Source organism: Nerophis lumbriciformis, linkage group LG15 (assembly GCF_033978685.3).
Source record: "Nerophis lumbriciformis linkage group LG15, RoL_Nlum_v2.1, whole genome shotgun sequence".
Lineage (NCBI taxonomy): Eukaryota > Metazoa > Chordata > Actinopteri > Syngnathiformes > Syngnathidae > Nerophis > Nerophis lumbriciformis.
In genome coordinates this window covers 15,127,148-15,151,777 of record NC_084562.2, presented here as the reverse complement: position 1 = coordinate 15,151,777, position 24,630 = coordinate 15,127,148, and the positions used below count along the sequence as shown (strand labels likewise).

The following is a 24,630-nucleotide window of genomic DNA, read 5'->3' as shown; positions in this document are numbered from 1 at the left end:
AAAAAAAGTTAGCAAACCACTGCTGTTGTATCGTATTTGCAGTCAATGCAAGACATTCCTCTCACCTGTAGACGGCTCTATGACTCTGATCATGTTCCTCTCCATTTATGATGCAGGAGAATAGGCCAAAAGACTCTGCACCTAAAACAGCAACAGTACCAAGTGTGCGTCAATCTCGAGGAGATTAATTACATCAAAATCCAGGAAACAAGGTTTAGTGAAAAAATGTTTCCAAAGCCGAATCGTAAAAAAAAAAAAGGAATTTAATAGTGTGCCCAGAAGGTGTTGACTTACTTGATGAGCTGGAGCGTCCATTCATGAAGACGTTGAGAAACTTCTTCGAGAAGTGCAGGTCCACGTCCGGCGTAGAGTCTTCCGACAGACAAGCGGTGGCCTCTCGTCTCACTCCCCCCAAGCGGGAGCAGTCTTCCTCCTCGTCCTCCTCGTACTCCTCCCCGATGGCAGACTCGTAGGGAGAGGAGACACAGTTGTCGTAGACGGTGGCCGAGTCGCTGTCGTCGCTGTAACCTTGGTAGCACTGCCGCAAACTAACGAGTTCTAGCTGAGCGTGCTCGTCCACCACCAGTGTGTATTTGACCGAGTCGTACGACAGGCCGCTGGCATCAGAGCACATTGAAGTTCGTAGCAAGGCGGCCCTGCTGCTGCCGCCATCCACCTTTCCTCCCGCTTTCCTCATTCTTTCATCCATAATTATTCTGTCCACATCCTCGTCCTCTCCGCAGTAGCTGTCGTCTGTTGCGTCCACATACTCTACTGAAGAACCAGCTCGCAAAATTTCCCCTGCACCTGTTCCTGAGCCCTTCAAACTGAGGTCCAGTGCTAGGGAAGAATGAGCTGAGAGAGCCATGCTTGGCGGCGTGATGAGCGATTCAACACAGGAAGCGTAGGAAGGCGGCGGGATGTAGACTTCTTCCTCTTCGTAGATAGAAGGGTTGGTCCGATCTGGTAGTGGCTGGTAGGGAGGTGGGCCTTCTGTGTCGGAGCTAATGGACATGCGGCCCTGCTCAGTCTGCTGTGAAAGGAAAGGACGGTCCTGTGTGCAAAGAGGCTCCAAGGGGTCAGAAGAACGCCGTACTGGAGTTAGATAAATCTCATCTGTGGGCTCCAGATGAGTGTCCGACTGGTACTGGACCCTTTGTCCACCCCCATCCACCTTCCCCGCCGGATAGAGAGGAGCCGGTTTGTAATTCAGGGGCGGTGGTGGTGGCGCGGGTGGCTTCTCCTGAAACTTAGGCCGCGTCGCTGCCGCGGTTGTAGAGCTTTGCGAACGACCGGATGTTTTTGCGTGCCTGCAGGGGGCGTCGGTGGAGGTACCTCTGTCTTTGGTCTGCGCACCACCGCTATGCACCTTGTCCTCGTCGCTCAGACAGTTGTGCTCGCGTGGAGGCGTTAGCTCGCCTGGAAGACGAGCAAAGACACACAGTAACACATAGATGGACGGGCAGAGACGACCACAGAAGCTGACCACACGCACAAATGCAGTCGTTAAACATGATGCAAACATGACCGACCAAAAGAGGAGCGCCAAGGCAGACATCCTGTTATGTCACCACAATACAGAGAGGAAAGTATAAATTATTAGGTAACATATGGCAGGATTATTCAGCTAAATCCCCGTTACTCATCAAACTACGCCAAAGGGAGGGTGATTGACAGGTTATGTCATAATCCATTGCCAAGAGGCGCAGTTACAAGGATTTTACTGCGCATGATACGATGACGTTTTAATGGGACTGAACATTTAAGAACAGAAAGGCTGAGCCACCAGATTTCCTCATTCAGTGTATCCTAAACCAAAATGTCATTCAAGAAGAAAAACATGTTGTACTTCCTTCAGATAAATATTGATAATATCGATTTAATAGGACTGTTTCTGTCATTAGAAGATGTGCTTATTTTGTGACTGATTTTTCAGTCAAGCAAGTTATTGTCTCAACTCCATAATTGCTCTGTTATTTGGCCATGAACTCCAAAAAAGACATTTAAAAGCTCCAACTTAGCACAATTGGCACTGAACTGTTCTTATTGGACTAGTATTGACAGTAGGGATGTAACAATCACGGTTAATGGACCAAAATAATCACGATTATCATTATTGTTGCGGTATAGTTGATAGTTCTCAAAAAGCCCTTATACTGAACTCTTTTGATCAAATATTTTTTTAAATAACTAAAATAAAAAGACTGTTAGAAATCCCACAATTTTTGCACGTTTTGTGTTTCTTATGTTTTCTTATTGTTTTAGTCTCAGTATTTTATCTGTTTCAATGGCTAATAGGGGTAACCATAAATGTGTTTTCAAATTAATCGCGATTCTTATTTGGAACGATTCTTAATCGATTCAAACATTTTTTTTTGTCTTTCCTTTCTAGCCAGGCAAATCATATTGTTGATGTAGATGCCCATATTTGCTGTACAGATAAGTAAGTAATACAAAAGTTATCAAAGCTGTTTGTCTATTTTAAGGAGGAATGTAGTTAAATCATAGAAATGGCTCCCCATGTTATTAAAAAAGCATTGATTATGAGTCAAAACTCTTTTTAAATCTAGAATCGATTCTGGATCGAATCGTTACCCCAAAGAATTGAATCAAATCGAATCGTGTGGTGCTCAAAGATTCTCAGCACTAATGGCTAAGCTTTTATTGATTTAAATATTGGTTTGTATTGTAGCACTTTGGGATGTATTTAAATGAAAAGTGCGTAACAAATACAGTCTATTATTATTATTGATTATTTCTGGCAGGTGTTGTGTCCTTGAACGCAGCATAAAAAATACCTCTGTCTGGTATTCCTCAGAGTAAAGATTGATCACTGGTCCAAGAGAGCACAGTTTGTAGGTTCAATATGCACAATTGAATATCTTAGTTCTTTACACAGCTATCTGTTGAAACAATCCATCCATTTGCTACCGCTTATTCCCTTTTGGGGTCGCGGGGGGCGCTGGAGCCTATCTCAGCTACAATCGGGTGGAAGGCGGGGTACACCCTGGACAAGTCGCCACCTCATCGCAAATTTGGATAAATAATCCAAACATCGAAGCAAATGGACTTTTTTGAATGAGAGTCCAGTTGCCTCCATTCACCCTTTGCGGGTAGTATAAAACTTATTTCACACAAATAAAAAGGGCAAAAAAATAAATAAATTAGGTCCAGCCCTAGAAAGTCTTATTTATTATTTTTCCAGGGCAGTGGCAACCGTAGGGCGGATCAATCCATTAATTGATGGTGTTCACACCAAGGGTAATACATCAGTATTACCCTTGGTGTGAATACACATCCATACTCGAGTGATTAGATCGGTATTTTTATTTTCTCAAAATCTGTCATTTTTAATTTACAATTTCTAAAAATATTTCCTAGGACACCGGAGGACTTTGAATTAAAAAAACAAAAGATTTCAATTAGTAGTAGAAAGTAGTTTATGATTTTGTTTAGTTATTGTGCACTATTGACTTTGTTTTGATTAAACAATTGTATGTAATAAAGTAGAATAAAAAACTTGTATAAATAGTTTGTTGATATTGTTAAACTGTCAATAGCACTCCACATTAATAATTAAAAAATATACTGTTAATACATGTGATCAGTAACGGCCGATCTCTCATCGGAATCGGCAGCAAAAATCCCTGATCGGAACATCCCTATAAAATGTATCATTACACAGTTTGTATTTGCATTTCTATAATCCAGTAATACAGTAGCATTTCATGATTAATATCCATAAATGAACATTCTTAATATATTTGATTGAGGAGTGTGCAGTGCTTGTTAATTTTGCCATAAAAACATTTTAACAGCATTTACCTCTCTTGACTCAGCACTGTTAGCTATAAGCTAACTTGCAAAACAGCAACATACGCGTAACATTCTGTTAATGACATCGAATGGCTGCATGCCACCCTGGCAGTTACAGTTTATGTGTGGAGTGTGTTAGAGTTGTCCCACTTTTTCTGTGGCTGTGAACGCATCGCTGGTTTACAGTGTGTATGTGTGTTGGTGCAAGTGAGAGAATAAGACAGGCTGCTTTTGAGATGACAGATGTTTTGGTGTGATTACAGCAGAAAGTGACCAGTTTTGCTAAAAAGTGATTGTTGGACCACCTCCTTGTCTTTCTTAAAACGTCTTAAAAAGTTACAAATGAAATGAGTCATTGTTTTATCTGCTCTGACCGCTTGTTGTCACTTGCTACACACACAGTTGCATTGCAAAATGGCATAGGAAAAGTTATCTTTTTATTTTGTTTTCAGAGTTCAGGTTGGATTTTATCTTTAATGCGCTGCGTAAATTTGTTGTGCGCAGAGGACGTGTGAGCAGTGGCGATGAAACTGTATTCCTTTTTATCGCCACCTCATTTTCAACACACTTCACAAGGCAAAATACATAAAAGCAGCTGTCAACATGTCAGGAAGTAACTTGCAAGATGCGTTGTGCGAATAAAAATAGTCATGTTAGAATTACAGTGGTGACATACTAAATTGGGACATTAAGTATTGGGTGTGAGAGTTGCATGAGCAAGTTGTACTGTATGTATTTTTGCAGATTTTTTCCCCATATATTCAGAAATAATATTTTACCACTACTAATGATGATCTTGTTATTGAGGTCAATGCTGCCTCACATAATGTTTGTAAAGACACCATAGCTTGGGACAGGTTACTCCACACACACACACACACACACACACACACACACACACACACACACACACACACACACACACACACACACATACAAGCCAAAATACATAAAAGCAGCTGTCAACATGTCAGGAAGTAACTTTCAAGATACGTTGTGCGAATAAAAATAGTCACGCTTAACATGTTAAGAATTACAGTAGTGACATACTAAACTGGGACATTAAATATTGGATGTGAGAGTTGCATGAGCAAGTTGTACTTTATGTATTTTTGCAGATTTGTTTTCCATATATTCAGAAATAATATTTTACCACAACTAATGATGATCTTGTTATTGAGGTCAATGCTGCCTCACATAATGTTTGTAAAGACACTATAGCTTGGGACAGGTTGCTCCTCACACACACACACACACACACACACTTACACAAACACACACTTATACAAACACATTAATCTTATCTCGCTACACTTAACGGTGACCACTGAGAATTCAAAATATATACATTATAACACAGGCCTGGGCAATTATTTTGACTCGAGGGGCCACATTTAGAGAAAAAATGTGTCTGGGGGCCGGTATATTTATTTTTAGGAACACTAATACAAAACCTCACAATAATGTCTGATTGAATGCTAAAAACGTTATGACAGACCACCTTAAACAGAATCTAATTTTAAATTGTATTACTGAATGAGACACCCGGAATGTACATAAAAATAAAGAATGTGGGATTTTCAACATTAACTATGAACGATAAAACACTGAATATTGACAACATATGAACGTCACACCCCCTCTTGGTCGACATGTTTTACAATCAAGCGAAATGCAAAAAACACAGCGAAATATGAATGCGAAGGGTCAAAAAAGCTCTACCTTCTATCTGATATATCTGATACATCACTAAGCTTTAGAACTTTGTTGTAAAAATCTCTTTCCGCGTCTGTCCCTGACACCCGCATTTCAGGCTGGCCTCTCTGGGAACGCTCCCCACCCACACTGCTTGGTGCCTCATCTGAGCTGCTGTTACTTAGTATACCATAGCAACTAGTATATCATGCAAAAGCACAGATTCCAACCATTGAAATACTTTGTATAGTTTAATACTTATGGTAATTTGAGAACATAACTGCACATCATAATCTTAAAGATTAATTTGCCCAGGTCTGTTATAACAGGTTAATGTAAAGCCTATTTCCTGCTGTGTCAATAGGATACCATTCAATTAAACATGGCACCGACAATTTAAACGTTTTCATCTGTTTATTAGGATCATTCAGACCCTGTGTGAGCAGCAAGAACTCACCGGTTTTGAGAGGTGAAGATGAGCCGGAAACTTTCTCCTGCCATGTGTATTTTTTCCCAAAAGAGTTGTTGTTTAGCGTGTCCTGTGGAAAAGGAGAGTTTGAGAACACATTAAGGAAGCGGTGCAAAAAAAAAAAAAAAAAGAGCTTTGCAGCCGGAGTCTCCACGTTTTGTCCCTCTCTCACCCCACAACACACACAAAGCTTTTTTTTCTGGTAAATATGCACTGAATGAGTCTTTTGTCTGAGCGTAGTGGTGTGGATTTAAAGGGAACCAGACCTTTTCCCTACTGGGAATATACAGCAACAAACAGCGGGAATCTCTTGAAAGATATGTTCAATGCAGATGACAGCAAACATGACCTGACTGGTGTTAGCTAGGTCTATTAATTCCAGAAAGTACTAAGATGTTTATTTTAAAGTCAAGTGCAAATTGAATGGCAGTAAATTATTATTATGCTAGTTATGATGATGACAATTATTATTATTATTTATTATAACCAACAACACAATCATGCACAGCACTGTAACACGGAGTGCACTTTCTGAAATACTGATTGTCTCGATACCAAGGTGGGTATTGGTATCGAATAGGGATGTATATATCAATATTCCTTATCAACACCAAATTCATCAGTTATATATTGGTGTAAATTAAGATGTGGAAAAAAATATTTTTTTAATGTATTTATTTGTCCAGAATCTTAACTGTCCCCCTGAACCGACCTTATTAGAAACCAGTACAAAAAATACGGTACTCGGTATACAACCCTAATATCAAATCGACTTTGGTTGCAGTTTTTCTTCTTTACGTCCAGCAAATAACTTAACTTTCCTCAGTGCAAACTGCGCACCTGTCGCTCTCTCTACTGCTCACTCAGGCACACTTTGCCCCTCCCCTTCCTACTCTACTGACTACTAGGGATGTAACGGTATCTAAATGTCACGGTACTATTATCACGGTATTAAGCCCAAGGTACGATATTATTTTGGTATATGTCCAAAAAAAAAAAAAAAAGACTTGAAAATGTTATAGTGTGTAAAATCAAGTAGCAGGAATGTTTAGTATAAACACACTTACTGTAATTGAACACAAACATAGTGCTTAAATGTTTTAATCATATTATTACTACAAACATACATATACAGTACAGGCCAAAAGTTTGGACACACCATCTCATTCAATGCGTTTTCTTTATTTTCATGACTATTTACATTGTAGATTGTCACTGAAGGCATCAAAACTATGAATGAACACATGTGGAGTTATGTACTTAACAAAAAAAGGTGAAATACCTGAAAACATGTTTTATATTCTAGTTTCTTCAAAATAGCCACCCTTTGCTCTGATTACTGCTTTGCACACTCTTGACATTCTCTCAATGAGGTAGTCACATGAAATGGTTTTCACTTCACAGGTGTGCTTGAAGCTCATCGAGAGAATGCCAAGAGTGTGCAAAGCAGTAATCAGAGCAAAGGCTGGCTATTTTGAAGAATCTACAATATAAAACATGTTTTCAGTTATTTCACCTTTTTTTGTTAAGTACATAACTGCACATGTGTCCATTCATATTTTTGATGCCTTCAGTGACAATCTACAATAGTCATGAAAATAAAGAAAACGCAATGAATGAGAAGGTGTGTCCAAACTTTTGGCCTGTACTGTGTGTGTGTGTGTATATATATATATTTTTTTTTGTGTGTGTGTGTGTGTGTGTCTTTAAACTGATAATATAAACATCCAGTGTAACGAATGTAAAACAATAATGTCTTAACTTCAGAGAAACCGTGTCCTCTCTCGTGGACATCGTAAATTACTTTGGAAAATGCTGATTCTTAGAAAGGTTAGCTACCAATTTAACGTTTAATAATGTAAATACCTTCGCAAATTAATACTTGTCCACCTTGGCATCAAATATATTTTTCGGGTGATGGTTTATCAAGTAGCTTCTCATATTACTTGTGTTCCCCGCAGTGTAGTGTCACCAAACTTATTCTTTTTAACTTATGACATGGATAACAAATCCATTTGAACCACAAGTTGATTCATTGTTATTGAAAAAAATGTGGGTTAAAACATCACAACTTCTGACCGGCTTTATGTGTCGTCTTGGAAACGCTCCAGACGAAGGCGGCGACTTTGCCTTGCAGTATGTAGACCAAAGAGGTTGTGTTTTCGCCAGAGTTTGTTTGTCGGTCTGTTAGCAACATAACTCTAAAAGTTATGGATAGATTTAAAAAAATGTTTTACTTCAGGAAATGTCTGTAAAAAACATAATTTCTCTCTCATTTTTAACATCCCACACACAGACCTCGCACATTCGCGCTACACAGGGAATTTTGGGAGATGTAGTTTACTTCAAGACAGGCCAAAAACTACACTGACCAAGTATCATTTTACACCGTCATATGTCACGGTGTTATTGCGATGATTTTGATGCGGAAATACTGCAATATTTATAATAATGTTACACTCCTACTGACTACTAATGTTATTTTTCATAAATATCTACGTGTTGTATGTTATTTTTAGTTGTTTTTTACAGTTCATGTTGTTGTTACATTGTTGCTAGTTGCTATTTTGTAATAGTGACTTGATTTCTCAAACAATTGTGGTAATGAGGGAATTATTTGTTATTTATGTACCATTACTTTGTTTTAGATTGATGTATTTTGCATAAATTTGTTTTCATAATCAGAACAATTTATTTTCTCATAATCATAATCAAATAACAAGATGCAAATGTACAAAAGTGTTTAATGATTATGACATTTCAAGTTGGTATCAGCCCTTGTTTATTGGTATTGGATGGACACCAACATTCCCAGTATTGCCCATCTCTACTTTCTCAATTCAACTCAAGTAAAGCAAACAAACTTAGTGCAAAGATATTGTGCTGTTTTTTTTAATACAAAATAGACATGCACATACTGGTCAGGTTATAATCAGTGCAACTGTAATAATAATAATAATAAGAAGAAGAAGACGAATTAAGTTTATTTCTTACGCACTTTATATTTATTTTTATAAAATAAAAAGCTGAAAACTTTATGTGGTTATTTCCTCTTCCTCTGTCCACCCACCAAAGACGCATGACTCAGTTCCCATTCTTGTGTACCAGGCGGAGACAGAGCCGTTGTCGGGGAAACGAAATAAGTGGGATCATCTTGCCATGGATACAGAAAGATAGTTGCTTAGGGTAAATGACGCACCGAGTGTGAGTATTAGCTTAGTCCTTGTGATATCACATGACTGAAAACTAGACAACCCCCTCATATGATCTGACACACCATTATACTCTAACTGTGCTCATGGATTATCTCTTTCATCCAGTTCCTTGCATTCTCAGGGCACTGCATCCATTGCAAGTGGACTATTTAGTTTCTCTTAGTTTTGCCTCATGCTCACAGACTGACTGGGAATTGGTCAGATCGAGTCTGTGGGATCCTCCACATGCGCTGGCAAGAATGGTTAAATTCAAACATGCAAACAATTTACAATACCATACATCACATTTCCAGTTTGTCATTACAACATGTCCGAAAAGGAATAGAGCAATTTCTGTACTAAATCTGTAACACAAACAGTGAGTATAACATTTATAAATAAGCAAGTAATAAAATTAGTAAGTAAAAAATAACAATACATAACAATAAATAAAGTTGTCATAAAGAAATAGTTAAGTAAGTTATGATTCACATAATGATGAATAAGATTATCTCATTTTTCAATAAGGTTCAAGATGTTGATCAGGGTTTTTCTTCTTAGTACTTTGTAAACACTTGGAGTTTGAACAGTTTCTTGAACTGGATACTATTAATACTTTGTTTATTAATCCATTCCATTATATAATTCCACATAATGATGTACTGAAGGTCTTACAGTAAATGTTGTACGTGCGTATTCATATTTTTTCCCGAAGTTTACAGTTCCCTTTTGTTGAGAATAATTGTTGTACATTTATGGGTAGCAGGTTATAGTTTGCTTTGCACTAGGGCTGTCAAGAGAATATTTTTTTAATCAGAATAACCACGCTCCAGAACTGTGATTAGTCATGAATTAATTTGGATTATTATTATATGAATAAAATTTGCTGAAGAAAATACCCCAATATTTGTATACAAATGTTATTTGGTAGTCAGAATGTCAGACAGGAACATTTTTTAAATGATTTGCTGAACTGCAAGTCATTGATCTGCTCAAAACTTGGTGACAGTAAGTATAGTAAGAATTAAGTCTACATTTTAAAAGTCTTTGTAATAATATTGCAAAGGTACTATTATCTATAATGTAGTAAACACACTCAAACACCTTAACATAGTTCACCATTTAAATCTGCATTAACTCTTCTTTAGTTTAAATTGTCATGTCTGTGATCATGTTTTGTTTAAGTTATGTTAAGTTTGGTTTTTTGGACTCTTTAGTTCCTGTTTTCACTCCCTTGCTTTGTTACCATGTCAACCCATTAGTTGCACCAGTTTTCACGTTCGGACTCTCACACCTGTCATCAATCATGTCACTAGTATTTAAGTCTGTCTTTTTTTGTTGGTCGGCCTGGCGACATTAACCCTGTTACCCCTGTTTACCTCTGATGACTTCTGCTACCCATGTTACCATAGTTCCATGCCAAGTGAGTTTTGTCTATTTTTATGTCTCAGTAAGTGTTTTCGTTTTCATGTCCATAGCTTTTGCCCAAGTGCTAGTTTATTGTTTTCAAAGCAAAGTTTGTTCTTCCGCCTTGTGTGCGCTTTTTGTTTGTTCATTTTGTTAGTGTTAAAATAAATGATGTCTTTACCTTCACGCCATGTCCACTCCAACTTTACTTGCATCTCGGGAAAACAAACACCCCAAAGTCCACGTCGTGACATAAATAGGTTTTGAAACAAACAAGCCTGTTTACCTTTTCAGATGACAATGTTGAAATCTTTTTTTGGTACAATGCAATCCCAGCTTGATTACTCACAGGTGACCTATGTTCTCCAATAGGCAAAATAAATTCACATTTAGCCCGTAGCTGCAACTTGATGCTCTTGTTTGTATAGTACAGTTGCTTCATCCTTGCTGTAAGTGTGACTCTCCAAGGTATTGTACGACAGATCCGCTGTAGTGATACGAATGACATCTTCTTGCAGGATTTTTACATGTGGTTGGCTTTCCGTTTAGCAATGACAGATGTTTAACCTAACTGTGGTACTTTTGTTGACAACATTGACGCAGGTAAATCGCCAGTGTAGTGTTGTCTTCTGCTTGTTGTCAATGTAGCATTCATGCTATCGACGCCATCCTCGAGTATGTGTTTTGCTCTAAGATGGTATTTGTAACTTGACATGCACCGATGATAAGAACGTTTGTCGCTGCAATACCAACAAACTACCACAGTTTCATCTAAAGTTCTCTTTTGAAGTGAAATTGGCCCGCCTCTCATCAGACCGTGTAACAATGCACGCGTCTTAATCTTCATTCACTTTTGATAAGGCGATCATTTATTTTTATTAATCACGTGTTGACACGTTAACATTGACAGCCCTACTTTGTACACAATTTTAGTTGTTTGCAAATTCACCAAATCATTGAAATTCAATATTTTTGAATTAATAAAAAAAAAAGGGTTTGTATGTTCTCTATATCCAAAATAATGTATTATTCTGACTGACCTCTTTTGTAATACAATTAAGTGAAGGAAGTGTACTTTTGTAGTTATTTCACCACATTTCTACACAATAACTCAGGTGTGGTAACACTAGCTAATAGTAGGTAATATGTAGTGATTTTAGGTCCAGTACATATTTTGATTTATTCATTATTAAAGCATTTCTCTCATTTATTATTACACCCTAAAATCAGATGTATTTCACCCTTTCAATGTTAACTCCTTCTCTTTGTATTTGTGTTTGACTTTCTCTTTTGCTGTTACCGAACAGCATTATTTATGTTTTACTGAGTCTCTTTTTGTCAAGCCATCTTTTTAATTTGTTAATTTCTTCTGTAATTATTTGTATTAGATTGTGCGTGTTCTCTCCTGAACAAAATGCAGTTGTGTCATCTGCACATAGTACTAACTCTAAGTCCTCTTTAACTTTACAAATGTCATTTTTATAGAGTTTGAACAATTAGGTTCCCAGTATTGATCCCTGTGGTATGCCACAAATGATATTTGGCGCCGTAGACGTGTGTTCGCCTATCTTCATCTATTGCTTCCTGTTAAGTAGCTTTTTATCCACTTCAGAATCTTCTGATGCCATACCAGTCTAATTTGTTTAGTTTGATTTTGTATTAATTGCGTCAAATGCTCTAGTCCGATCCATTATCACTGAGTGGTTGGGTTTCGTCTTTTGTGGTGACACCTCTGCCAGCACAACAATAGTCGTTAGGATGGAACCACTCTCGGTAGCATTTCCTTCAGTTCTATCAATGGTCAAAGAAGCACCTGAAGGAGACTATCATAACCATTTCTTAATCAGATAAAGGTGATTTTATTAAGTAGAAAGTATGTGATCACAGATGAGCTGAAGTTTAAAATGCATACAAGACTCGTACAAACGTACTTAAAACAAATGTGTTGCAACCAGATGGGAGATTAGCAGGACTCAGGATTAATCCTGATATCATGTTGGTCTTTCTGTCTAGTGCATTTACTCAAACAGCCTTGGAAAGCCCAGACGACAAAAATAAAACCTGCCATGTAGGTCTGATTTTGAAAAACAACATTTACTTACTAGAGTAATGACATTGAACAGTACCAAATGCAGGTGACAGGCAGAATAGTCATTTCCAAAATGCCACTGCGGTCAGAATCTCTGGTTGTTTAACCATGAAGTCTGCCAAAAGATACAGCGCTGAATGTCCAGTTTGCATTTTTTTTTCATTCACTGACCTGGAAACAGTCACCCAGTTCCCTGTGTGCCTACTTGCAACGCTGCGGCACTCTGAATAATACTAGCGAGAAAGCATCTACACGCATTCTTGCGTAATCACCTCAAGCGAAGCGGTTAAAAGTTTCTATAGCATCAGTTCCTATATCTGTTAGCATAGTTATGCTACAATTAATTCTGGATGTGTACTGTTTCAGCCAGTACTAAAGGGAAACTGCACTTTTTTTGGAATGTTGCCTATTGCTCACAATCATTATGAGAAACAAGAACACATGTTTTTTTTTTAGGATTTTAAAGATGATTAAAAAAACGCTTGAAAGATACAGCTAATGGCCGTCACCGTTGTAGCCTTCAAAGCCCTCTAAAACAACTTCAAAAACCTCCATCAATGTTTTATGTACACACTGCAAGTCTATATATAATGTAGTAACAGACCTGTTCATAACAACTTGTAATATGTACAATATTTACCGTATTTTGGTAATTTGAATAATTTCCAGGACTAATTTCTTCCACGCATTGTTTTCCGTTTCCATAGCACTCCCGACTTATGTCAACAACTGTTTTCTACTTACTGATACAAAGGCATGTGTTTTGTAGTAATGGCAGAATTTGTATTATACAAAGAAAGCGACTGTTTTTGGTCAAATGAGGATTCACAACCTTATCTTTTTGAACCTGAATATAAGGAGGATGAACCACTGCTTATAGAAGCCAGCACAAAGAAAGGGTGAGACGTTACGACGTTGTTAGCTGCATTGCTAGCCACCAAAAACGAGACGCTTTTTACAAGTTAGAATGCAAAAAAATAAAAAAATTTTGTCCACTTGTCTCTCACAATGATTGTGAACAATAGGCAAAATTCCCCAAAAATATTGCAGTTCCCCTTTAAGGGTGAGTTACATCTGTTGTTTTGGGATAGGACAGACTATGATATGATAGACTTTATTTATTCTAAAATGGGGAAATTATATGGTTGCTGTGCAGATTTAAAAACAAAGTAACTTTTAATGACATTAAAAAAGTATTACCTTTTCATTGTCCATTGCTTCTCTATGTTTGATCTCGCTTGTGGCTGCGGCACCGATGCCTTTCCCCGCACTTATGATGTGGGCCGTTAACACGTGACAAGCGTATGTTTGTGCCATTAAAGGAAATTATTGCGTTACGTTTAAAAGCTCGAATAATAATTTAACAATCTGTTTATTATTGTGGTTGTAGCTTACAGGGGTGTACAACTGCACTGCATCACCCTGAGGTAGTGTACCACAAGTTTTCCCAAATACAGTTGTGGTCAAAGGTTTACATACACTTGTAAAGAACATAATGTCATGGCTGTCTTGAGTTTCCAATAATTTCTACAACTCTTATTTTTTTGTTTGTCACAAAAAACATTCATGAAGTTTTGTTCTTTTATGAATTTATTATGAGCCTACTGAAAATGTGACCAAATCTGCTGAGTTGAAAGTATACATACAGCAACATACATTATCAATTTTGGTGATGTAGAAAAGTTACAATCAAATCAAATTAGCTTCATGGCATGGCGTTTTAACTTCATGTGAGTGATTATGATTGACGACACCTGTTGACTTCTCTGAGCCCATTTAAATAGGGCTCACGTGATGCAGTCATTAGACTCGGTTACAAACGCAACAATGGGAAAGTCAAAGGAACTCAGCACAGATCTGAAAAAAACGAATCATTGACTTGAACAAGTCAGGAAAGTCACTTGGAGCCATTTCAAAGCAGCTTAAGGTCCCAAGAGCAACCGAGCAGACAACTGTCCGTAATTATAAAGTGCATGGCACAGTTTTGTCACTGCCACGATCAGGAATAAAACGCAAGCTATCACCTGCTGCTGAGAGAAAATTGGTCAGGATGATCAAGAGTCAACCGAAAGCCACCAAAAAGCAAGTCTGGAATGAATTGGAAGCTGCTGGAACACAGGTGTCAGTGTCCACAGTCAAACTCAAGACAGCCATGACATTATGTTCTTTAAGTGTATGTAAACTTTAAGTGTATGTAAACTTTTGACCACGACTGTAGCTGAACATGTAAACATACTATAGAATAGAGCTGTAGTTCTACACCACTGCAAAATGGAATGCGAGACAAAACCAGAAGATATGAGATTCACTACACATTTCTATGATTGCAGACATCATTTCTGACACAGTAATACCTAAGCAAGTGTCTAGTAAGTAAAAATAAGTGACAATGCAGGAGACAGGATGACTTCCTGAGAGCAAGCAATTATTTCCTTCATCCTTTCTAGTCCTGACGGTTTGAACAAAGACAGGAAACTCAGAACAATCGTACAGCGGCATTGACAGCCATTTTTCCACCTCAGGGAAAGTGGACAAATGTAACACAGTGGATCATGCTGACAGCCTACAAGCCTGGAGGAGTGGGTGTAGAATCACCCACAAGATACATACACACTGTTGCATCATTATGTAGACTTCCCAGTGTGCCATGGATAAAGTATGAATAAATGTCAAATATATTCACAATATATATCGATGGGTGGTTATAAATCCTGTCGGACTCAAAACAATGCAATCATTTCAAACCTGAGGCTATTTCAAAGCAAATTGGACATGTAGCAGCTGAGTTTAGCAAGGATAATTGAGTAGAAGTATTTGTATTTGAAATATATGTATTCAGAGACAAAACCTTTTGCACAAACTAAAACCAACCAAGTTTTTCTCCCATGTTTACCAAATCATGGTTTACAATGTACGAGAAACACATTATTGAACATCTGTTGAAGATATGTTCCTCTAGAGTTGAGACAAGCTGAACCAGAAGTTTAAAGCTAACATACAGCACAACACAGTCTAAAAAAAAGATACAGTAGCACTGCGTTCCACAACCAAGCTCGTAACTCCAAACACTCGTTTCTCAAATCAGCCTCACCCATTGAAATGAAATAAAATATGTTTAATCTGTGCTTGGCCCTACCAAAACATGACAATTTTAACCTTTTGAAAAGAAAAACAAAAATTTTGGATAGGAAATATTGTTTGAACAACTCTACAAATGTACTGTACTACAAACAACTACAGTAGTTTTATGAAATAATGTAATAATATTGTTCAGCATTTGCCTTGAGGAGCAGACTTTTGCAGGGGTCTCCTACAGGCTGCTTTTCCTTCATGTAACTACTGTATAGGAACTAGAGAATGGATGTTGCACACGGACGTATTTGACGGCTCGGAGAAATCAGCGTTGACAACAAGTGATATGTTTATCTGTGTCCCAAAGATAACGCTTGACCACAAAGTTTGTTGAGTCAGTAATACTCTATATTTTTATGGATAAATGTGTGTTGTTTGCCGTGAAGGCTGGCCGCAGTTCGTGTGATAGGAGTGATGCTGAGACAGGGCTGACTCGCAGATTAGGCTGTTACCAGTGGGAGATCTTTTTAATGGTGCATTTCTCCTCTGTCGCACAGTGCTGAGGATTGTGTCGATCTCTGAGCGGCGCTCAAATGTGCACGTCAACTGTTAAATCAATTCTTATGTAAATGAAGCAGGAATAGCAACGTGTAACAATATGTTTTCTCTTTATTGCTCAAACACTGTGACAAATACTACTTTAACCGAAAGTGAAAGTGCTCGTAACTCAAAATTATGCACCCAATTTAAAGCATAACAAAAAGCAGAGCGACAGCTCGTGTCTCAAATGACTTGTACGTTAAGATACACGCAAGTTTAGGTACCACTGTATTTGTTATTGTTATTATTCTTTAACTCTATTAATTAACCGTGTTTTCCGAACCATAGGGCGCATCGGATTATAAGGCACACTGCCGATGAATGGTCTATTTTTGATCTGTTTTCATATATAATGCGCACCGGATTATAGGGCGCATTAAAGGAGTCATATTATTATTATTTTTTTCTAAATGGAAAACACTTCCTTGTGGTCTACATAACATGTAATGGTGGTTCTTTGGTCAAAATGTTGCATAGATTATGTTTTACAGATCATCTTCAAGCCGCTTTCTGACAGTCGCTTCAGGATGCGCCATTTTGTGGGCGGTCTTATTTACGTGGCTCATTTTCGGCAGTGTCTTTTCTCCGTCATCTTTGTTGTAGCGGTGTAGCGTGCAAGGACGGGAGTGGAAGAAGTGTCAAAAGATGGAGCTAACTGTTTTAATGACATTTAGACTTTACTTAAATCAATAGCGGAGCAGCATCTCCTCAACCGGAAACAACACCGGAAATGTGTCCCATGAAAAAACGTCTGACCGGAACTCTCTAATAACTGAAGTTCCTTGGGTTAATAATCTAAACTTACTCTACCAGTATGTTTTAGCGCTTTCATGGCGAGTTAACTGACAGATATAAGTAAGAACTTTACACTACTTTATATTAGAAATGGCAACAGCGGAGGATAAATGTCCCATAACAAGAAGATAGAGAAAAAGAAGAAGCTTATCGACTACGGTGTCGGTACAGACTACAAAGGGAGACGCGCGCAATTTTTCAGGATATATGCAGATCCCAAATACAGATCAGCACCAGAAGGTAAGAAAAGTTGCTTTTGCATAATATTACGAAACAAACCGCCAGATAATTTGTCTTACCTTATACACACACCATAATAATACTCGTATGTTGAAACACATCAAGCGGTGCGGCTTCATAGCTTACCAAAGTCGTACTGAAACATTTTGATAGATTTTTGACCGCCGTGTGTAATGTTCTATATTTTCAATGGAACATATAACATGTTGGTGTTGTTTATTTGAGTCATCTTGCCATCATAGTGCAGCCTACACTTATCTTTTATGTTTGACTGCCATGTACTGGTCACACTTATCATTACACCATGTACCAAATAAAATAGCTTCGAGGTGGGTAAGCTCAACCAAACTTATTCCTTACATTAGGCGCACCGGGTTATAGGGCGCACTGTCGAGTTTTGAGAAAATAAAAGGATTTTAAGTGTGCCTTATAGTCCGGAAAATACGGTAGTATCATGAAAGTAACTAATTCCATCAAACAGTATAAAGATTAACCTAATTTTGTTAATCATTATTCAAGGTCCAAACTACTAAAATCTTATTTCAATATTTGTTGACAATGTTTTGAATTTTTTGCCATCACTGACTGACAAAATACTGAGTGTGAGCGATGACGGAACACATTACCGTATTTTTCTGACTATAAGTCGCAATTTTTTTCATAGTTTGGCCATAGTGCGACTTATATATGCTTTTTTCCTTTTTTATTATGCATTTTCGGCAGGTGCGACTTATACTCCGGTGCGACTTATACTCCGAAAAATACGGTAATCAGATGACCAACAACATTACTTTAATGAGCACTTGTTTCACACTTTGACCTCCACGTTGTAGATTACATTAGCTTGTCCACGGAACACTTGGACTCATTTTCAAGCTGGGCAAAGTTGAAGTGTGCCGATGACATCTTACTAATTATGTGTGACGGAATACAGTTAAACAGTACAAATCGCTACAGGCTGAAATAGTGTTGATTCTGTGGGTTGTTAGATCTCATCACTGAGATCTGTCTGTGTGTCCATTGACACACGACACTACACATTTTAAGGAAATAAATCAGGTAAAGGACCTATTTGCTGGCTATAGCTGTGGATGAGATAAGGAGTTCACGCCCATTCCATAATAAGCGATGACGCCAGCTAAAATTACCTATTTTTTTTTAACAATTTGTTACAATGACCTTCATACTAAACTGTTAAAACCTGGAAGTAAAAACTCAATCTGATCCCAATTGCCAGTCCAACTACAGGACTCTTTCGACTAACTGGCCACAGCAAAGATCCATCCTGGATTGACAATTAACCAACACCATAGTCACATACCCTCACATGCTCATGAACTGTATATTTTTGTGTTCTTGTGAGGATGCTGCCAACACCATACGCGATCATCCGTACTAAATTTAGAAATCATAACACAAGCAAACAACACGCGTCACGCATTCTGACACCAACAAACGTGACAAACACAAGAAGAAAGAACAAAATAATTTCTTGACGAAGGAGATTGTTGTTCAGCCTTGTGAACACTGACTCTCAGGGAAAATGCAAATAAAACCGATTCACTTGATCATCATCACCAAAAGATAATGATCTTCCAGGCATGTGTGTGTATGTGTAAGATGACTCTACCTGTGTTCGTGGCACAATTGGAAAGAGGTTAAGGGTTGTGGGTCTCTTGGGCCGGTAGGTATCCATGGTAACCGGTAGTGTCGGGTCCTTGGTGACCGGCGGAGGTGCGATGGAGGCCTTGCAGGACTCTTTGTCGCCGCGGTAACCGTCGGCGCCGTCAATAAGGTCCAAGTGGAGCATCTCAGCCTGGAGCTGACCGACGGCGCCGAGCTCTGCCCTCCCCGGCCGGCTATTGGTCCCTCGCCTCACGTGGCCCTGCAGTGATTGGAAGGCACATCCTGTCAGTTGTAGCCAAGATAGAGAACCACAGAGAGAGAGAGAGAGAAAGAGCGTGGATGTGATGAGGAGACCGAGCCGGCCAATTAGAAGCTTCTCTCGCTTTGGTTTGCAGCACTCTCACTGCCAACACTGAGCTGCTTAGAGCCCAAAGGCAGCCGAGGATATTCTATGGTCAGGATGTACACCCACCCACCCATCCTTCTACCCCTTCCTTGACTCTACTAATCAGTGTTCAGCACCACAGCTCTGCTTTTATTTTCTTCAACATACACAGATGGGACTGGGTGATGCTTGGACTTGGCCGAATAATCCTCACTAAGTTGCCAGTTGCTGGGCAGCACTATTAAGACGGACATTGTGGTTATTTTAAAGCAGTGAAAGATGCATCAGTCTTTCCAACTATTCAAGAAAAAAAAGTCTGAAAATTAATTAATGGTTATACAATAGGAAGAGAGAAGAGTGATAAAGGTGATTCAATAGCTTCAATGTTCCCAAAGCAAAATGTCATCTAGTTTCCCATAAGGGGACAGCTGACTGTTGCTCATTTCAAATAACCTTCAAATCATATTAAAGCTTTCAGGGACTGTCAACCTATATGACAAGTAGGGCTCGGTCCGATACCAGCAAAATTATCTCAGCTTGCATCTAAAGTCTCCCATGTAATCTCCGATACAAGTAGCATTTTTGCTTGTGTAAAGTTGGACAACCAGTTCACATCTAAATGTCCTCCAATAAGCACAGATGGTTGTTTTTTTCTTGTATTTTGACAAACTCATAGACAAAAATAAAACATTGTAGGCCAGGGGTGCTCCCACTTTTTCTGCAGGCGAGCTACTTTACAATTGACCAAGTCGAGGGGATCTACCTCATTCATATATATAATTTATATGTATTTATTTATTTATAAAAGAGACATTTTTGTTAACAAGTTAAATATGTTTAATGATAATACAAGCATGTTTAACACATATAGATTATTTTCTTTCATGAAGACAAGAATATAAGTTGGTGTATTACCTGATTCTGATGACTTGCATTGATTGGAATCAGACAGGATTCACAGTAGTGCTGATAACGTCCGCATTTTTGAATGGAGAACAAAAAAAATTCTGTCCAATACCACATGAAAGTGGTTTGTTTTTGGCATCTTATTTGTCCAGCTTCCATACTCGTTTTTATACACTTTACAAGAAATACATTGGCAGGTACAGCGCGAGAGTCTGTTGAAATAAAAAGTATTTCTCGCCTTACTGTTGGTCATTTTTTCTTAATATTGACCTCGCAGCAGCCAGCTTCATCTCCCAAGACCCTCGGGTGCCGTGAATGTCAATCAAGTGACGAAAGTGACTTCTTGTTGAAGATTGATAATGGCTAATTTTTAGGTCTATTTTTTTTAATGCATGGCTGGCGATCAACTGACAATCCCTCCGCTATCGACCGGTAGCTTGCGATCGACGTAATGGGCACCCCTGTTGTAGGCTATAAGGCTACTAGGAGCAAGCGGTTACACACAGCGGAGCACACAAGGTAGACGTGGGTAACAGGTGGCTTGAATTAAACAATATTGCAGTCTAAAACCGTGGATGTGCTTAGGGCTGCAGCTATTGATTCTTTTCGTATTCGAGTAATCTATCGATGAATTATTTGTCTAATCAGATAAAACAGTGCATATTTTAGGGAAAATTGTTAAAATAAACAACCATTTTTCTGCTTGGCATAACCTTTATTTTTTTTTCTAATAAATGCATAACAACATTGAAATTGCATTTTTAACATCTGTGCATTGATTTAAAAAATTACAACTTTGTGCTGTTTGCCACCACAGAGATCAGAGTACCTACTCATTACCGCTCTTATGTGCTCTATTGCAGTGTCCGTGTGGAAACTATGTCCACCTATTTAAAGTTCCAGAGCAATTCACTCAGTCATGATGTTATCATTTTATTAGATACGCTATTCAAACAATTAATCAAAGCAACAGGATATAAATTAAAGCTTTTTTCTAATTCAATTATTTGATTTGATCAATTAATTGTTGCAGCCCTCGATGTAATATAGTTCAACTTCTTGTAGCTGAAGTCATTTTGTTGTTAGACCACAAACTAGTTGAATGAATTACAGCTATTTTCAGTTATCAATAGTTAGTTGTCAATTATGTATTTCTATTACACCTTTTAGCAATTAAAGAACAGGTTAGCATACAGTACATTTCTTTGTGCATAATCGATAATTATGCATATACAGTCTAGTGTTGTCCGGATACCCATATTTTGGTACCGGTACCAAAATAATGTTGATACTTTTCGGTGCTTTTCTAAATAAAGGAGACCACAAAAAATGGAATTATTGGCTTTATTTTAACAAAAAATCTTACAGTACATTAAACATATGTTTATTATTGCAAGTTTGTCCTTAAATAAAATAGTGAACATGCAAGACAACTTATCTTTTAGTAGTAAGTAAGCAAACAAAGGCTTCTAATTTAGTTGCTGACGTATGCAGTAACATATTGTGTCATTTTCTATTATTTCGTCAAAATTATTAAGGACAAGTGGTAGAAAATGAATTATTAATCTACTTGTTCATTTACTGTTAATATCTGCTTACTTTCTCTTTCAACATGTTCTATCTACACTTCTGTTAAAATGTAATAATCACTTATTCTTCTGTTGTTTGATACTTTACATTAGTTTTGGGTGGTACTTTTCAGAGGCGGTATAGTATATAGTTATGGGGCGGCATGGCGTAGTGGGTAGAGCGCCGTGTCAGAAACCTGATGGTTGCAGGTTTGCTCCCCGCCTCTTACCATCCATATCGCTGCCATTGTGTCCTTGGGCAAGACACTTCACCCTTGCCCCCGGTGCCGCTCACACTGGTGAATGAATGATGAATGATAGGTGGTGGTCAGAGGGGCCGTAGGCGCAAACTGGCAGCCACGCTTCCGTCAGTCTACCCCAGGGCAGCTGTGGTTACGAAAGTAGCTTACCACCACCAGGTGTGAATGAATGATGGGTTCTCACTTCTCTGTGAAGCGCTTTGAGTGTCTAGAAAAGCGCTATATAAATCTAATCCATTATTATATTATTATTACTGAATATGATTCATTAGTATCGCGGTACTATACTAATACCGGTATACCGTACAACCCTAATACAGTCTTACGTTTTCATGACAGTAATAAACATAAAAACAAGTTTTAAAATCAATATAAACAATACGCTAACAGGGCAAAACATGTATGAATATGTATGAATTTGTGAATGTGGCAAAAATAGCTTGCTTAAAATATCTGTCAATCAGACAAAGACTGGGAATAATTGAGACATATTTGATTGATTGAAGTATTTATTTCAAACCTGCACAATACAACAACACACTTTTTTTTTTTTTTTTTACATTTTGGCAGAGACATTTATGCATGGCTCTAAAAGGGGTTGGATGAAGCAATTGCTTATAATATCCCAACCCCTCTCACTCACTCCCTATTTAACATAAACAATATAATACAAGAACAATACTATACAAACAAAAACAAGAAAAACTCCTATACACTAACAATACAGTAGTACCACTGTTACTATGGGACAAGACAAGACGAGACGAGACAAAACACACACACACACACACACACACACACACACACACACACACACACACACACACACACACACACACACACACACACACACACACACACACACACACACACACACACACAGGCCCAAACACTCTCTGACCATACACTTCTCTCCCATCGCTCTGTGCTGAAGGCATCACTCTCTTTCCTCCTCGTACTTCTTCAGTACTTCTTTTTTAAACAGTCTTTTAAATGTAATCATGTTAGAACAGGTTTTTAACTCTTCCCCTAAGTTGTTCCACAGACTGACTCCACGCACTGAAATGCACATTGATTTTAAAGTTGTTCTAAATTTAGGCAAATGTAATTTTTTGTTTCCTCTTAGACTGTAACTATGGTGAGCATCTCTATCCTGGAATAGGTTTTGTATATTGGATGGTAGAGAGTTTTGGGATGCCCTAAACATCATTTGAGCAGTTTTAAAGTTGATTACATCGTACAGTTTAAGTTGCTTTAACTCCATGAATAGTGGATTCGAACGATGTAAGTAGTGAACATTGGACACAATCCTAATGGCCTTTTTCTGCAGAGTGACTAAAGGCTGTAGATGAGATTTATAACAATTTCCCCAGACTTCAACACAATAGTTTAAATATGACATAATAAATGAATGATACAATAAAAGCAGAGCATTGGTGTTCAATAAATGACATGATCTCCTCATCATTCCAACACATATGATGTATGTAACAGTATATAAAATATATCTTCTAATTTTGCAGTCACACTATCAAATCCTTTAAAGGCTCATTTCCTTCCCTTCAACAATTTCAAAGTGAAAATCAATAACTGCTAATGCAACTCGCTTCTGGTCTACTTCTTAGTGTTTTATGGCCTGAATTTACAGCTGGCCCCTCTAAAAGAGCGCTGCTCTGTTGCTAGGAGACAAGTGACGACGAGGAGGTGGATGAGAAACACATGCTGCTGGTGCCCTGACGACACAGCAGTACTATGATGCTCTGCTCTCGACCAATCGGAGAAGCCAGAGAAAGGGGAAATCTCACAATCACCCTGTGTTGCTATAAGACAGTCCACCCTGATGACTCACCAATCAAATAAATCACAACTATCTGAATTTAAATCAAACCTCATGGAATTCTCAGCCATGTCTTACAGATTGTAGCAAAAAAAAAATGTAATTTCAGTAAATCTGTGGTAATATTGCAAAATAACTAAACACTCATAGTGCATGATGCGTGTACACAAACAGCATCCCAATGAAGTATGCACCATAGTAACAGAATCACGAGCCTTGTCTGATGTTTGTTTTGATGAGGCAGCGTCCTTTCGGTTACCATGAGTGGATGAGATGACGCGAGCAGTATCCATGAGGGCAGTGTTCGCCATTCTGTGTATTTACAGCTCAGACACATGCGGGAGGGGAGTGATGCAACGATCACATTCCGGCAGTTTCTATTGTCACCTCGTCTGTTTGGAAACCATGCTGTATTCAACCCCACCCTGACACAACCAAGAACAGCCAATCAAACCTGTTAATTCACTTGTTCACCTACACACACAGAGATACATCAATTCATGTTATCGGTGTATGTCTCTGAGGACCATCATCATCCTCATATTGCAATCTAAGCCTGAGCTATTCATCATTAAAGCTACATGATTGTGACCACATGCACACAAATCCAGATTGATTGATTGTCTGTTATTGAGGTCCCATTTTTGTGCTAAGTGTTTGTGTTAATCAAG

At 38.2% G+C, this 24,630-nt stretch overlaps 1 protein-coding gene across 2 annotated transcripts in view; it reads right to left on the bottom strand.

Moving 5' to 3' along the window:
* The window catches only part of LOC133615918 (C-Jun-amino-terminal kinase-interacting protein 1-like), an 81,591-nt gene that overhangs the window by 16,997 nt on the left and 39,964 nt on the right, over nucleotides 1–24,630 (bottom strand). For both annotated transcript variants that reach the window (XM_061974803.2, XM_061974804.2), the window contains exons 3-6: nucleotides 19,008–19,262; nucleotides 5,969–6,050; nucleotides 295–1,419; nucleotides 66–141 (exon numbers count right to left, since the gene is read on the bottom strand). In XM_061974803.2, coding sequence (XP_061830787.2) covers nucleotides 66–141; nucleotides 295–1,419; nucleotides 5,969–6,050; nucleotides 19,008–19,262 — 1,538 coding nt within the window. The remainder of the gene's footprint in view (nucleotides 1–65; nucleotides 142–294; nucleotides 1,420–5,968; nucleotides 6,051–19,007; nucleotides 19,263–24,630) is intronic.